This window comes from Nomascus leucogenys, chromosome 15 (genome assembly GCF_006542625.1).
Source record: "Nomascus leucogenys isolate Asia chromosome 15, Asia_NLE_v1, whole genome shotgun sequence".
Lineage (NCBI taxonomy): Eukaryota > Metazoa > Chordata > Mammalia > Primates > Hylobatidae > Nomascus > Nomascus leucogenys.
Genome location: NC_044395.1, coordinates 20,443,467 through 20,459,944, shown reverse-complemented (window position 1 = coordinate 20,459,944; position 16,478 = coordinate 20,443,467). Strand labels below are relative to the sequence as shown.

Below are 16,478 nucleotides of genomic sequence, written 5' to 3'. Positions count from 1 at the left end.
CCATTGGATTGACAGTGGTGGTAACCAGCCTCCAAGATGGCCCAAATGATCCTTATCTCCTGGTCTTTACACTCTTATGACTCACCTTCCACATTAAATTGTGGCTAGCCTGTGTGACTAAAAGAATACTGAGAAAGTGACAGTGTTTGCCTTCTGAGGCTGGGTTATGAAAGATATTGCAGCTTTCTCCTTGTTCTCTCTTGGATTGCCTGTTCTGGAGAGGAAGTCAGCCACCATGTTGTGAGGACAGCCAAGCAGCCCTCTGGAGCCCTATGGAAAGGTCCATATGGGGAAGAACTGAGGTCTCCTACCAACAGACTGCACCAGCTTACCAGATATATGAGCGAGCCATCTTGGAAGGGGATCTTTCATCCCCATTTGAGCCATCAGATGGCTGCAGCCCTGGCCAACATCTCACTGCAACCTTGTGAGAGACTTTTAGCCAGACCACCTAGGTAAACTACTCCCAAATTTCTGACCCACAGAAACCGTAAGGTAATAAATGTTTGTTATTTTTTAAACCACCAGATTTTTTTGTAATTTGTTTCACAGCACCAGATAACTAATTCATTAGTGCCAGTTTAGGGTTTTTTGAATAAGGAGTGATAAGTTTGGTTTGGGCATGTTGAGTTTGAGATGCCATCTAAATGGAGACAGTAAGTAAACAGTTATGCATATAAATTATTATACACAATCTGAAGCTCAGGGAGATCTGGATTAGAGATTTGATCTGGGAGTCCTCAGCGTATGGATGACATTTGAAATAAGTATGAATATGAAGAAACAGAAGAAAAGAGAGCATGGAAGGCTTCTGGGAGGAGGTAATAGCTGATCTAAATTTTTATGTATGATTAGGGGTTAGCCTGGAAAAGGAGCCAAAGATATAAACAGGAGAATTCCTAGGAAGTTAGGATATAAATAAGCTACTTGTTTTGATTTGATTTGAGGCTATGTGCATTTCTAAGAATCCCCTAGGTAAATGATAAAGTTCTCAGTCCATCGTGTACCTCCTCCAAAGGCTATCCCTGATAATTGTGTTAAAGGGATAAATGAAATTACTACATAAATATAAGCATAAATATTTGTGCTTAATAAAGAATATATATGCAGCAAAAAATTTATTTTTGCAGATAGAAAAATTAGAATTAGCAATAACAAAGTAATTGGTAACAATGCTCTATACCTCTTCAAGTCCTCTTTCATAAGCCAAGTGGTTGGAGAAATAGGTATTTTCACTCAGCTACCTCTTTCATTTCTCTTTATGTGTCCTGGTTGCTACACGGAACCTATATTATAAATAAAACTGTAATATTTATATATTGAATGATGTATTAAAAAGTGGCATCAAGAATACCTGGAAAGATTTCAGAGATGAGTTAGATTCTAAGAGTCAAATAAGAACTACAGAGCTAGTAATCAAGAAAAAACGATAGATATTTAAAGTTACTCTGCCATTTGATTAGCCCAAATGGCAAGGGTCTACGTACACAATTCCTGTGTTCAATGTTCAACAGAAAAAAAGGAATGTGAAATGTGTTTTCTTCTCTGTCACAGTCATGTGAGAAAGGATTAACTCAGCTACCTGACTTTTGAAATTTAATGGATGTATTTATGGAGGGATATTAGAGGAGACTGGTCTTGATTCAAAAATGTTAAATTTCTTAAACCTGGACTACGTTTTCAAAAATTCAAGATGCATTTAGCAAAGCAAGGAAAAATAAATTCAGGCTGCTAGCTTGGCAGCTGGTCTGGATACAGTATTTTGCTCTGTTTACTCTGTCAGGAAGCCAGTTCCATTTGATTAAATTCTGAAATTAGAATGCATGCACTCTGGAAGATACTAAGCAGCTTCATGCTTTTACCCGTATGGAAAACGTGATTAAGGAAATGAACTCAATGGCTGTAGCATCAGAAGAGATCAGTGCAACAGCTGTATTCAACTGGGCTCAATGGGCTAGACCTTTACTTTATTAAAATGGATGGCTTTAGCATGGAAACTGTGTCCACATCACAAAACTGCCATATTGCTCTGAACTCAGGCCTAGAAAGGAGCCAAGTGGAACTGCCATCAAATATTATGGCAGCAGTGGAAATGCAGATCTGCTCTCACACCACAAAGCTAAAATTTAGCCAAAACGAGAGATAATTAAAGAATTTATATGCAGCCTTTCCACACCAACATATTAGATTGTTTCCAAAACTGCTGGAATGTCATCATTTGGCAAGTTTGCCAGAATTCCCCCACAAAAATCTTGAAATTTCCTGTGGCGTGGCAACATCTTTTGCTTTGCCTGAAATGAAGTAGCCTATAAATATTAATTTATATGTAAAATATTGTCAGAGGCCAGCTACACCCAGATAACCCAGCAACAAAGACCTCACTGTGTCCATTTACCCAGTTAACAGCAAGAAAGTTAGGATTTTATTGGAAAATACTTACACTGTTGACCTATGATTGCCAAGTCTTCACTTTGACCATATAGGCTTGTTAATAAGTTGAAAAATGAAATGGAATTGAGGTATTATTGTATCTGTGAAGTGCAGGGGATGTAAAGGAATTCTGACCTAAGAGATGTTGAATTGGAGGATGGTCGAGAAAGGGCTTTCTAGAAACAGAAGTGCATTAATACAGACACTGTGCTCTAGGAGCTGATCCTCAAGCTTCAGACGTTAAGGAGCACTTTGTAAGGGCCTCCAAATATGATGAGGTTCTTTGGAACTGTCTCATACTAACCACACTGACAAAAAGTTGGTACATAAAGCAGAATGCCAATAACCATGTGCTATGGTTTGAGTGTCCCCTCCAAAACTGAAGTTGAAATTTAATTGCAAATGTGATAATATTAGGAAGTAGGACCTTTAAGAAGTGATTAGGTCATAAGGGCTTTGTGGGAGTTTGGCACCTTTTTTCTTTGTCTCAGCCCTTGCTTGCTCTTCTGCCATGGGATAGCACATTGCACAGCATGAAGGCCTTCACCAGATGTTGGCACCATGCTCTTGGATTTCCCAGCCTCCAGAACTGTTAACCAAATAAATCTATATTCTTTACAAATTACTCAGTCTGTGGCATTCTATTATAGCAGCAGGAAATGGACTAAGATACCTTGGGGCTTGGAATGCTCAGATGAACTGAGTACACTCTCTGCCTCAAGACATGCTAGATCAATGTTTGCTTTTACAGCTTGGAGCAAGGACAAAACAACAACAACAACAACAACAGTGACAACAACAACAACCGATGGGTTTCACTTGGCAGTTTTATCTGCCCAGGCATCCATCTCTACCAATGAGATGTTAGTGTTCTCACATTGGGGCACACACTTCCCTCAACAGGAGAAACCCTGGCAAATACTTGCTTATAAGATTGTCTCTTTATAAATACCATGTAGACTACCCTTTTTGCAATAAAATACTTTTTATTTTCTAATTTTATTGAAATATATAATTTATATACAGAGCCAGGTGTGGTGGCCCACATCTGTAACCCCAGCTACTCAGGAGGTTGAGGTGGAAGGATCACTTGAGCCCGGGAGTTTGAGGTTACAGTGAGCTATGATGACACCACTGCACTCCAGCCTGGGCAATAGAGCAAGACCACATCTCTAAGTAAATAAGTAAATAATTTATATAAAATAAATGCATCCATTCAAAATGTACAGTTTGATAAGTTTTGACTGTTATATATACCCATGTAATAATCATTACAATCAAACATAGAATATTTTCATCACCCTCCAAACAATTTCTCTGTGTCCCCTTTTCCCAATCAATTATCATCCTCAACAACCCCCAATAAACTTTTACCAATATTCATTAGATTTGTCTTTTCTAGAGTTTCATCTACATAGAATCATATGTATATAGTCTTTTGTGTCTGGCTGCTTTCACTCAGCATGTTCTTGAGATTTATCGATGTCGTGTGTATATCAGTAAATAATTCCTTTTTATTGCTGAGTAGTACTTCATGGCATAAATATACTACAACTGTTTACCGACAATAGCCTTAGATAGTACTTTCAGAGAAAGTTTATAAGGTCCACTCTTATTAGAGCCAATTATGAAATGGAACTTAATATAAGATGCAGTTAATTTTTGTTTTTTCTATAGCCAGGGTCTCACTCTGTTGCCCAGGCTAGAGTGCAGGGGTGGGATCATAGCTCACTGTAACCTTGAACTCCTAGGCTCAAGCAAACCTCCTGCCTCAGCCTCCTGAGTAGCTGGGACTACAGGTACACACCGCCACATGCTAATTTTTTATTTTTTGTAGATACAGGATCTCACTAGGTTGCCTAGGCTGGTCTCAAAGTCCTGGCCTCAAGCAATCCTCCTGCTTCAGCCTCCCAAACCCCTGAGATTATAAGCGTGAGCCTGTGCCTGGCTAGGGTCTATTTTTGGTAGCCACATATAAAGACGATTTAGTGACATCATCTTAAGACCTCATATATGATTTTGCACATGTATATTTTGCAGAATGATCAGAATTATGACCTCCCAAATCATATTATATACAGGCTCATGCACATAACTTAGTTTTACAAATGTATTTTAAAATGATTTAAAACAAGCATTGAAAAAAGGGCTTCCCAGAATTAAACAACGAAAAAACAAAAACATCATCTGCACATTTTAAATAAGGTTTTATATATAGGTATTTTATAGATATAAATAAACACATGTTAAACTAAAGAATGCCGCTTTCTCCAGTTAATAAAGAGACTACTTGTGCTCAACAAATTCATTGAGTCCAGGGACCATAATCTAACCCACTATTGTATCAATATGAACCATCTTTGTTGTTTTTTTTTTTTTTTGAGACCGAGTTTTGCTCATGTTGCCCAGGCTGGAGTGCAATGGCACGATCTCAGCTCATTGCAACCTCTGCCTCCTGGGTTCAAGTGATTCTCCTGCCTCAGCCTCCCAGTAGCTCGGATTATAGGTGCCCACCACCACACCTGGCTAATTTTTTGTATTTTTAGTAGAGACAGGGTTTCACCGTGGTGGCCAGGCTGGTCTTGAATTCCTGACTTCAGGTGATCTACCCGCCTCGGCCTCCCAAAGTGCTGGGATTACAGGCATGAGCCAACATCCCCTGCCCAGAAAATACTTCTAAAACTTTAAATTATGTGTAAAATATTTAAATAAAGCTATTACTATTTCTCTTTATTTCTTTTTTTAATTAAAAAAAATTTTTTTGTAGAGATGGAAGTCTTCCTATGTTAACCAGCTGGTCTCCAACTACTGGACTCAAGCAATTCTCCTGCCTTGGCCTCCTAAAGCACTGGGATCACCAGTTTGTACCACAGCACCTAGCCTCTCTTTATTTCTTTTCTTTTCTTTTTTTGAGACAGAGTCTCACTCTGTTGCCCAGGCTGGAGTGCAGTGGCACGATCTTGGTTCATTGCAACCTCCATCTCCTGGGTTCCAGTAATTCTTCTGCCTCAGCTTCCCAAGTAGCTGGGGGTACAGGCATGAGCCACCACACCTGGCTAATGTTTGTATTTTTAGTAGAGACGGGGTTTCATCATGTTGGCCAGGCTGGTCTTGAACTTCTGACCTCAGGTGATCCATCCACCTTGGCCTCCCAAAGTGCTGGGATTGCAGGTGTGAGCCACCACGCCTGGCCTACAATCTTTGTTTTGATAGAGTTTAACAATCTTTGTTTGACAGTGTTTAAGAAAAATGATTCTGCAGAGCTAATGCATTTGTTCTTTGGCCTAGGCTATAGCCTCTATACATAATTTATTATTATTTTGAAATGACCTACTGGGAGGACAATGCAAGAATTGATTGATTTATGTTAAGTAGTTAATAATAGTCTAAACTTAATATGATTAAGAGATAAAGAGTCCAGGCATGGTGGCTCACACCTGTAATCCCAGCACTTTGGGAGGCTGAGGTGGATGAACACCTGAGGTCAGGAGTTGGAGACTAGCCTGGCCCACAAGGTGAAACCCTGTCTCTACTAAAAATACAAAAATAAGCTGGGTGTGGTGGCTCATGCCTGTAATCTCAGCTACTCGGGAAGCTGAGGCAGGAGAATTACTTGAACCCAGGAGGTGGAGGTTGCAATGAACCAAGATCATGCCACTTGCACTCCAGCCTGGGCAACAGAGCGAGACTCTGTCTCAAAAAAAAAAAAAAAAAAAAAAAGAGAAAAGAAATAAAGAGAGGCTGGGCACTGTGGCTCATGCCTGTAATCCCAGCACTTTGGGAGGCCAAGGCAGGAGAATTGCTTGAGGCCAGGAGTTGGAGACCAGCTGGTTAACATAGGAAGACCCCATCTCTACAAAAAAATTTTTTTAATTAAAAAAAGAAATAAAGAGAAATTGTAATAGCTTTATTTAAATATTTTACAGATAATTTAAAGTTTTAAGAGTATTTTCTGGGTGGGGCACTGTGGCTCACGCCTGTAATCCCAGCACTTTGGGATGCCGAGGTGGGTTGGCTACCTGAGGTCAGGAGACCAGCCTCGTCCAACATGGTGGAACGCCATCTCTACTAAATATACAAAAACTTAGCCAGGTGTGGTGGCGGGCACCTGTAATCCTAGCTACTAGGGAGGCTGAGGCAGGAGAATCACTTGAACCCAGGAGGCAGAGGTTGCAGTGAGCCGAGATCATGCCATTGCACTCCAGCCTGAGCTATAAGAGTGAGACTCCATCTCAAAAAAATAAAAAATAAAATAAAATAAAATTCCGACTGGGCGTGGTAGGTCATACCTGTAATACCAGCGCTTTGCGAGGCTGAGGTCAGAGGATCACTTGTAGTCAGGAGTTCAAGACCAGCCTGGGCAACATAAAAAGACCCTATCTCTACAAAAAGTAAAAATAAAATAAATACGTTTTCTGATTAAAATTTGCAATTATGCATTCGGAAAAATATGATGAGCAAAGCACAAATCACAAAAAATGCCATCGCTTAGAAATAACATTTTGGCAATTCTAGTTTTTTAATGCATATTTCATTCATATAGGTAAAATCATATAATACATACAATTTCATATCCAATTTTTATCTTAAATAATATAAATGTAATTATATCACAAATGAGTTCATATTACTAAAATTTCAAAAATATTTGAATGGCTGCATGTTGAACACCATCTTAAATCAGGGGTTGCAGACTCAAATAGCTTCAGGGTCCAGGTAGTAACTAAAATACAGAAAGTGGATGAGTATAAGATGGCAGGGAGTGGTGGTAACCAAAAATGCATGTCCCAGCAAAAGGGACTCAAATTTATTTTATTTCTAAACATGTGCTGACAAAATTCAGTGGGACAATAAGCAAGTCACAAAAGAATATGTGCAATATAATATATTATGTTGTTTTAAAACATGTAAAACAATTAGATATTACACTTAGGGATACATCAGGGATAGACACATAGTTAAAGCTATTTTTTTAAAAAAATAAAGCATGGGAATGCAAAATACCAAATTCAGGACAACGATTATGTTTGGCAGGAAAAAGTGATGTGGGCAGATTATCAAGCTGAGTTAAACCAAGCGGATTTAACATATGGAGCAATATTTTACTTGAATGGTAAGTATACAGGTTTGGTTGCATTCTACTTACACTGTTTTGTACATATTAAATATTGTGGCCAGGCACGGTGGCTCATTCCTGTAACCCCAACACTTTGGGAGGCCGAGACTGGCAGGTCATTTGAGCCCAGGAATTCAAGACTAGCCTGGGAAACATGGTGAAACCCCATCTCTACAAAAAAATTAGCTAAGGGCTGGGTGCTGTGGCTTATGCCTGTAATCGCAACATTTTGGGAGGCCGAGGCGAGCGGATCACTGGAGGTTAGGAGTTCCAGACCAGTCTGGCCAACATGGTGAAATCCCGTCTCTACTAAATATACAAAAATTAGCCAGGCTTGGTGATGGGCATCTGTAATCCCAGCTACTGAGGAGGGTGAGGCAGGAGAATCACTTGAACCCAGGAGATGGAGGTTGCAGTGAGCTGAGATCATGCCACTACACTCCAGCCTAGGTGATAGAATGAGACCAAAAAAAAAAAAAAAAAAAGGGAAGAAAAAACATTAGCTGGGTATGGTGGTGTGCGCCTGTAATCCCAGCTACTGGGGAGGCTGAGGTGGCAGAATCGCCTGAGCCCAAAAAGCCAAGGTTGCAGTGAGCCATGATCACTGCACTGCACCCCAGAGCCTGAGCAATAGAGTAAGATCCTGTCTCAACAACAACAACAACAACAAAAATTATACAATGCATCTTTTTCAGAAAAAAAAAATAATAATAATAATCCTGTTAGCCACAGAAAACCCCATGCCAGGTCTGCCCACTGGCCGCTCTAGCATGATAAGTGGTATTGCATAGTCAACAAGTGAATACTCCCTCCACCACTACATAGTTTTGTGCCTTTAGGCAGTTACTAAAATTCTCTGCAAACTAAGGCCTGAAGGCTAAATCTAGCCCTCTGCTAGTTTTGTACAGTCCTCCAGCTAAGAATGGTTAGTACATTTAGAAATGATTGGAAGAACTACCTTTAACCACTGTTACTGAACTGTGAACGGGTTCAGCCATTAGCTTTTGCTGCAGACTTACATTTCTCAAACCTAAAATTATAAGGCTAAACAGCTCTTACATGCCACACTTACAAGGTGGTAAAGTCATTTCAACAACAACTTAATATTGTTTGAACACCAGCATTTCAAGCTGCTTTATGCCTTCCTATCTGTTAAAAGTTAAAACAAGAAGCAAGATCTACATACCACACATATTTGCAGTAGATAAATTTTACAAGCTCAAGGTAGAGTTCTAACAGTGTCTTTTAGACCTGGACATAAGTGCAAAGAATATGTTCACAATTCAAAATCCATTTAACTGTGCAATTGAGGAGCCTCTACTTCAATTGGAAGCAACTAATTTGCAATGTAATGACAGGCTAAAAGGCAAATATCAAGAGAAAAATGTAATAGAATTTTATAAATGCCTTCCCAACGATGAATATGTTCAATTAAAATCATATGCCTGTGGATTCATATCAGTATTTGTCAGTACCTATCTATATGAAAAGACATTTTAAAGATGAAATACGTAAAATCTCATTAAAAATCAGCATTTATAGATGAGCATTTGCTATTGATTTTGATGATAAAGAACACTTAATTTTGTACTTCAGTTAAGTTAAATGGTATCCCTGAAAAAAAGGAATTCCATCTTTTCCTTGAAAGCATTAGCACTACAAAAAATTGTATTCAATTAGTATTATACTTTGAATTTCATTTGAACAAATTTTGTGAAAGTTTGTTTTCTCTCTTGTTATATAAGTATTTACATAAGAGCTTCGATTTTACCTGTTGGACCACAAAGTCTAAAATATTTACTACCTAGGTCTTCAGAAAATGTTTGCCAATCCCTGTCATAGCATGATTGTGAGGATTAAATAAAAGAATCCTTGTGAAAGTGGTTAGCAGCAAACTAGAATATAACTTTTTTTTTTTTTTTTTGAGACGGAGTCTCGCTCTGTCGCCCAGGCTGGAGTGCAGTGGTGCGATATCGGCTCACTGCAAGCTCCGCCTCCCGGGTTCACGTCATTCTCCTGCCTCAGCCTCTGGAGCAGCTGGGACTACAGGCACCCACCACCACCCCGGCTAATATTTTGTATTTTTAGTAGAGACGGGGTTTCTTTTTCTTTCTTTTTTTTTTTTTGAGACAGACTCTCACTCTGTTGCCCAGGCTGGAGTGCAGTGGCACCATCTTGGCTCACTGCAACCTCTGCCTCCCAGGTTCAAGTGATTCTCCCGCCTCAGACTCCCAAGTAACTGGGATTACAGGCGCCTGCCACCACGCCTGGCTAATTTTTGTATTTTTAGTAGAGATGGGGTTTCACCATGTTGGCCAGGTTGGTCTCAAACTCCTGACCTCAGATGATCCGCCCACCTTGGCCTCCCAAAGTGCTGAGATTACAGGCATGAGCCACTGCGCCCGGCGAGACGGGGTTTCACCGTGTTAGCCAGGATGGTCTCCATCTCCTGACCTTGTGATCCACCCTCCTCAGCCTCCCAAAGTGCTGGGATTACAGGTGTGAGCCACCACGCCCAGCCAGGTATTGACCTTTTTTAATCCATCATCTATTTTGGGCATAGGTTTCCAGGGGTTTTTAAAATTATAAACAGAAAAATGTTAAACGTATTAAATGTTTATGTTCATAAATATTTGTCCACATCTTGGATTAGGATGTAACTTTAGGTTGTATTCCTAGAGGCAGGTTGATTTCAAACTGAAGTAATCCTTTAAGAAAAATTTATCTTACCGTGTTACTCTTATTTGCCCAGGCAACTAAATAATTGTAGACCAAAGAGACTACAATTTATGCCCTTGCCTTCCTGACATGTTCTATTTTTGGATTTTGATTCCAAGGAGAGCCAGCCTATCTGTGAAGGTTATTCGTTATTCAACAGGCATTCATTAAATATCTACTCTTTGGGCACAGGATAAATTTAGACATGTTGCCTACCCTCAGGGAGCCTCTACAGAGGAGAGATAAGACATAGATTACACCTCTGTCCCTGGAATTAGCTGTGAAGTCTTACCCAAATACTTGAACACAGAGTGAGAGAGGAGGTGCCCTCTGCCTTTCCAGCTCTGTCAGTCAATATAGTTAAAATAAGTGTGTTCTTTGAATGTAAAATAAGTGTGTTCTTTGAATGTAAGGAGCCATTTACTAATCTAGATGGATAAAAGTCTAACCGACAGAAAATGAGGACAAGCAGTTTAGTTAAGGTGACTAGAATAGGCATAGCCACAGATGCAGAGAAGAACAGCGACTACCTGGGGCAATTAAGGAGGAAAGGCTGGCAATGCAGCTTGGTCACATTATGGAAAGTCTTAAATGTTTTTGGAGTGTGCAATGTATGAGAGTTGCACTGCTTCAGTGACTCTCAGGTCTTTGGGAAGTTGAAGGCAATATTTTCTTCCTCTGATTTAGAAGTGCATTTTGAAGTAGGGCAGCCTTCAGATATTCTAGTGAAATAAGGAGCCAAGTAAACTGTTACTTTAAAAAGAAAATACATCATTAGCATTGTTAAGAAACACTTGAACTCACCTGTATTCATCAGTGGATGTTCCTAATGTCTGTCATGAGTAATAATACCAATTTTGATCCTCAGTGCCTAGGGTATCTGCAGCTGCATGCTTGCTTCCCTCCTCCCACCCACTTGCCAAAGACATTGATAGGTATGGGTCATCATGTGCAGTCAAGATACGGTTGAACCTTATCAAACCAGGAGTGAGAAAACCAGCCCATCTGCCTTATGAATAACGTTGTTTGTTTAGAGACAGTCTCCCTCTGTTGGCCAGGCTGGAGTGCAGTGGTGTGATCATAGCTCACTACATTCCTCCAAATCCTAGGCTCAAGGGATTCTCCCACCTTAGCCTACAGCCTGGGACTACAGGCCCGACCAACCATGCCCCACTCCTAAAATTCTGGAAGCTTACCAAAGTCCGACACACTATATAAAAGTCTATTTCTAATATCTGAAAAATTGGATCCAGTAGGGAACCAGTGGAGTTTTTTTTTTTTTTTTTGAGACGGAGTTTCACTCTTGTTGCCCAGGCTGGAGTGCAATGGCACGATCTCGGCTCACCGCAACCTCCGCCTCCCAGGTTCAAGCGATTCTCCTGCCTCAGCCTCCCTAGTAGCTGGTATTATAGGCATGTGCCACCACGCCCGGCTAATTTTGTATTTTTAGTAGAGACGGTGTTTCTCCATGTTGGTCAGGCTGGTCTCGAACTCCCAACCTCAGGTGATCCGCCTGCCTCGGCCTCCCAAAGTGCTGGGATTACAGGCGTGAGCCACTGCACCTGGCCCAGTGGAGCTTTTTAAGTAAGGCATTTCTAATTATGTTTCTGTAGAAGAGAGGCTCCCCAGGAAGGCAGTAGTATGCAAAGATTTTAAATTTATGGACAAATAAATTTGTGAAACGCTAGTCGAAAATCATCAAACAGGTTTCTTTTGCTGAACCTTTAACATGCCCTTACACATTATGACTCCCTAAGAAGGCGATAAAGCATGTGCTTGTCAAATTTATTGGCCTCATGTCTTTTTTTCAAAGGTGTATCTTGTATTTCTAGTGAAAGTTCTGTAGAATATACTTTGGGAAACACTAAAGTATTAGTTACGTGATAAGAGATGTGCTTTAGGAAAATTAATTTGGAGGCTACACACATTTAGGATGAAATAGAGAGAGGCAAAGGAAACAGGCTATATGTCCAGGTAAATATAGTCCAGGTGATGAGAGTGACTACAAAAACGTAACATAAATACATTTTGAGTTTTAATTGGGCAGGACTTTGCAACTGAATGGAAATAGGCAATGAGGAAAGGACACAGGTGGTACGGAGTCATAGGTATTCAAACATACATTTTGTTAGCTAGAAAAATTGGTACACTCTTCATAGAAATTAAAACAAAAGCTGCACCTTAGTGGGATCTGGATAAACTTACCAAGGGAATGAAAGACATACAATTAATTCTGCTGGAAAGAAACTTGAACCTTACTCTTTCCTCCTATTGGACTTTTCGCCCTCCTTTCTTTTTCTTTTCTACCTTCTAAGTCAGCCCTCTTAAAGTTACCTTTATCACCAGATTGGCTACTGAGGGAAGCAATCTCATTGGTCTCTTTTTTCAATCTCCCAAATGGATATTAAAACAAAACAAAACAAAAATAACACAATTCTTCTTTTTCAGAGTTCTTAAAACTGCGTTTTAGGAGTTTTAGTGCTGATGAATAGAGGAAGTAAATATCTTATTAAGACCCCACTTCAACATATGCTAGCCAGTTGCTTAGTATGATGTAAGTAGGGGCAGTAAAAACAAACTGAAAGTTACAATGGCTTTTTAAAAACTTACAGAAGTATAATTGGGACTATTCTTAGAACTCATCTATTTTAGAATGACAACATGCTATGTTTAATCATTGATATTATATAAAAATTCATTTTGTGCACAAATATATGAATGTTTAATAATATGGTCTGCTCTTGGGAAACTTAGTTGTCCCTGCTTTAGATAACTTAATTAAAAAGGGGTTTATGTTGGTTTGTGCTTCTACAATACAGTCTTTGTTTGAATGCTACTGCAGATGTTAAGAACAAGAATTTAGGCTGGGCGCGGTGGCTCACGCTTGTAAACCCAGCACTTTGGGAGGCCGAGGCGGGCAGATCACGAGGTCAGGAGATCGAGACCACGGTGAAACCCCGTCTCTACTAAAAATACAAAAAATTAGCCGGGCGTGGTGGCGGGCGCCTGTAGTCCCAGCTACTCGGAGAGGCTGAGGCAGGAGAATGGCGTGAACCCGGGAGGCGGAGCTTGCAGTGAGCCCAGATCGCGCCACTGCACTCCAGCCTGGGCGACAAAGCGAGACTCCGTCTCAAAAAAAAAAAAAAAAAAAAAAAAAAAAAAATTTAGGTATCCATTGACTCAGATTTAAAATAATGGAGCATTTATGTGAACAAGGTTCTCCTCTTGCCAAGCAAAACACGAACCACACCATTTTCTTTTTTATTGCACATACACTATTATTCAACCAAAGCCCTATTCTTGATTACTCCATTCCAGAACAAACAGAAATGAAGTCACTCCCACTTGGTTCTTCCTTGTTCTTGAGCACTTTTGTGTACTTTTCTTCCTTCATTTGACAAATCTCATCCTCTTTTCCCTCATAAGCTAAAAAATATGCTTCCAAGGCATATTTAGTGCTGAATCATTTTGTAGGTGATAATTACGTGAGCCAACTGGTCCGCCTGTCACCTCAGCATAATTGATGGCACCCTCTTCCACTCCCAAGTGCCTTCATTTGCTGATATGGTCACTTGATATGTCATACCTAATTTTTCTCTTCTCATCCCCCAATTCCCCATTTCAACTTTAACCGAGTTTATTTTTTAAAGCATAGGATTATATACTAAATGGGAAAAAATGAAGAAGTCATCTAGTCATATTTCGCACTACGAGAATTCCTTTGACAAAATCCTTCTCAAGATTCAGCCTCTCTCTGAACTTCCTGGCAGCTAATTCATTACCTTTCGAGGTGGTATTTTCCACTACTAGGCATCTCTAAGTTTTAAGAAAGTCTTCTTTATCTTCAGCTTTAATTTTATTCTTCTTTCCCAGTCTAACACTCTGTTTATAGTTTGGAATTCCTTTTTCAACCACGGGCTTTTGTAATGCCCACATTAAGGCATCTATTGTATACTACAAACTAACTTCTTTTTAGTTATCTGAAAAAAAAATTACATATTATCCTTGGGAAAATTGAGAAAATAGTTACTCAAGTCATTTTTTTTGCATTCAGATGAGGATCCTCATTTGAAAGGCTGCAGGGCTCTATCATTTACTAGCTGTATGACCCTGGAAAGTTTATTTTATCTCCTTCAGGCTGTTTTTCAGTAACAAAATGAAAGTATCCCTCTTATGGGCTGCTGTGAGAATCAAATAACATATAAAGTTCCTTAGGAACAGATACTTTATCATGTTTACCACTTTATTCTAAGTGCTTACTGCAGGCAGTAGCAGGTACAGAGTAAGTTCTCAATAAATATCTCTATAAACAATAAAAGTCCTAGCACACTGACTTGCACATAGCACTCAATAAAAGGTAGCTATTACTATTCTTTCATTCTTCCTATGATTTGGCTTCTAGAATTCTCACTATATTAATCACCCCCCTATGGAAGCTATCTTGTTTACTCAACATTCTTCTTAACATGTAGTTCTAACAATTCAATACTATGTGATATATGGAGATTTTGATTTGAAGATAATTATTTTAAGGAAGTCTAAACGACAAGCGTCTGCTGGGAAAAAGCTAGTCTACCTGCTTATATAAAGAGCTGGCACTTACAAAACCCATTAACTTTCTCACAATACCCCCTTTAAACATTGGGAAATGTATGGTTAAGAGAACAAAAATATCAGCAAATAAGCAGTGATCAGCCAGGTAACAGAACCAGGATAGTGCAGTGTTATGATGGAAAAAAAAAAAAAAAGTCACTGCAACCAGTGTTTATTAGGCTGTACCTAATAAATTGCCCAGTATGGTGATTCCTATTCACTTAGTAGCCTCCCTATCTAGAATATACTCCGTGATCTTTCTTGATGGCCAGACTGTGTAAAATTCATACACAGTGTTTACTACAGGGATCCCCAAATATTGTTAGTTGAATGAATAAACACACATTTCAAGGAGGGCACTACAGTGAGTAGATGAACAGTTTTCTGATAGGAGATTGTACAACTAATGTTTTCACCAGTGTATTTTAGGACAGCAGATTCCGATTAAGGCGCTGGGACTGAATGCAAATAGTAAAATTACAAATATAATGTAAAAATTTGGAAACTTTGCCAAAGAAAGGAATGTAAATTAATTTAATAATTTGAAATAAAGGTTTAGGTTTTGTTCTTATTTGTAGTGCGACTGAGATTGGAGTCTGTTGACATATCTGAAAAAAGTGAAGGGGGAGATGGAAGATGGTAAATGCCAAGGAAAAGATGGAAAGATAAATCAGTGTAATAAAAAGGAGCACTTCTTTTTCGCCAACAGAAGTAAAGGTAAAGGTTAAGTGTCTGAGTTAACGAATGGATTGTTGACCTCTGCGGGAGGGTGGTCCCATCAGCTCAGCTTTGTGACGACCTAAGAATATCCCTTCCACACCTTTCCTGATCTAATCATTCTGGCTGCGTAAAACCACCTGAATCAATCAACTGTTACACTTCCCTTAGTGCTAGGATATATTCGTATAACTCCCACGTATTAAATGAAAATACATCCATCTGAAAATAAGACAACAAGATTGCTGCTACAGCAAGAAAGGATTTTAAAAAGGCCTGTTCACAAGCTAAGTGAGGGCCAGAGGAAAGGCGTTCGTTTAAACTGAAATTCGAGCTGCGATAACACCTCCTAATGCAATCAAACGCTGTTGCAGCACACTTCTTAGGAGATCGGGTTCAACAGCAGGGATCGGGTAAGGTGAGAATCTGGCTTGGCGGCTCCTGCCCCGGCCATCTGGTTCCCTCCCATTTATAAAGCGGGTTGGGCTCCGGCCGCCACCATTCACTCGACGGCTCTCGGCCCGAACGCTTGGTCGCACCGCCTGCCGAGGTCCTAGATGAATCGCTTCAGGCCTGGAAACGAGGAAGCCGTCTCCGGAGACCATCGCCAACGCTGACGCCCGCGGTCTGAGGTCGCCGTGGGAAGAGCGGTAGGCCACCCTGCTCCTCTGATCACCGGCGGACAGGGACACATTGTTTAGGGCCATCTTCAAACACTGCCCGCAGTATTTGCGCTACGTCCCTTGGTCAAGGCAGGCCCTTCGCGGCTCCCCAGATCAGTCCAGCCTGTGTCGGACCCGCTGACTAACCACACCGGAACCCATAACTGAGCCTGCGGAAGAGCCAGAAGCCGCCTTGCCTTTAACGAGCGCTATCCTGGCGAGCATGCGCAGACCGTCCGCGC

The 16,478-nt window shown here is 40.2% G+C and overlaps 1 protein-coding gene across 1 annotated transcript; it reads right to left on the bottom strand.

The window, feature by feature from the left end:
• Positions 1 to 6,935: 6,935 nt before the first annotated feature.
• C15H11orf71 (chromosome 15 C11orf71 homolog) lies at positions 6,936 to 16,464 on the bottom strand. Its single transcript, XM_003253171.4, has 2 exons — positions 15,921 to 16,464; positions 6,936 to 7,153 (listed from the first exon to the last, which is right to left on the bottom strand). Exons 1-2 carry the CDS (start codon positions 16,279 to 16,281, stop codon positions 7,053 to 7,055), a joined length of 462 nt encoding a protein of 153 aa, XP_003253219.1. The 5' UTR covers positions 16,282 to 16,464; the 3' UTR covers positions 6,936 to 7,052.
• Between the last annotated feature and the right edge of the window lie 14 nt (positions 16,465 to 16,478).

Excerpts from the sequence above, each read along its gene's own strand:
- C15H11orf71 (XM_003253171.4), bottom strand. The coding sequence starts at position 16,281 with ATGGCCCTAAACAATGTGTCCCTGTCCGCCGGTGATCAGAGGAGCAGG. Across the intron at positions 7,154-15,920 it reads GCGTTTGATTGCATTAGGAG|TTACTACCTGGACCCTGAAG; the intron begins GTGTTATCGCAG and ends TCTGTATTTTAG.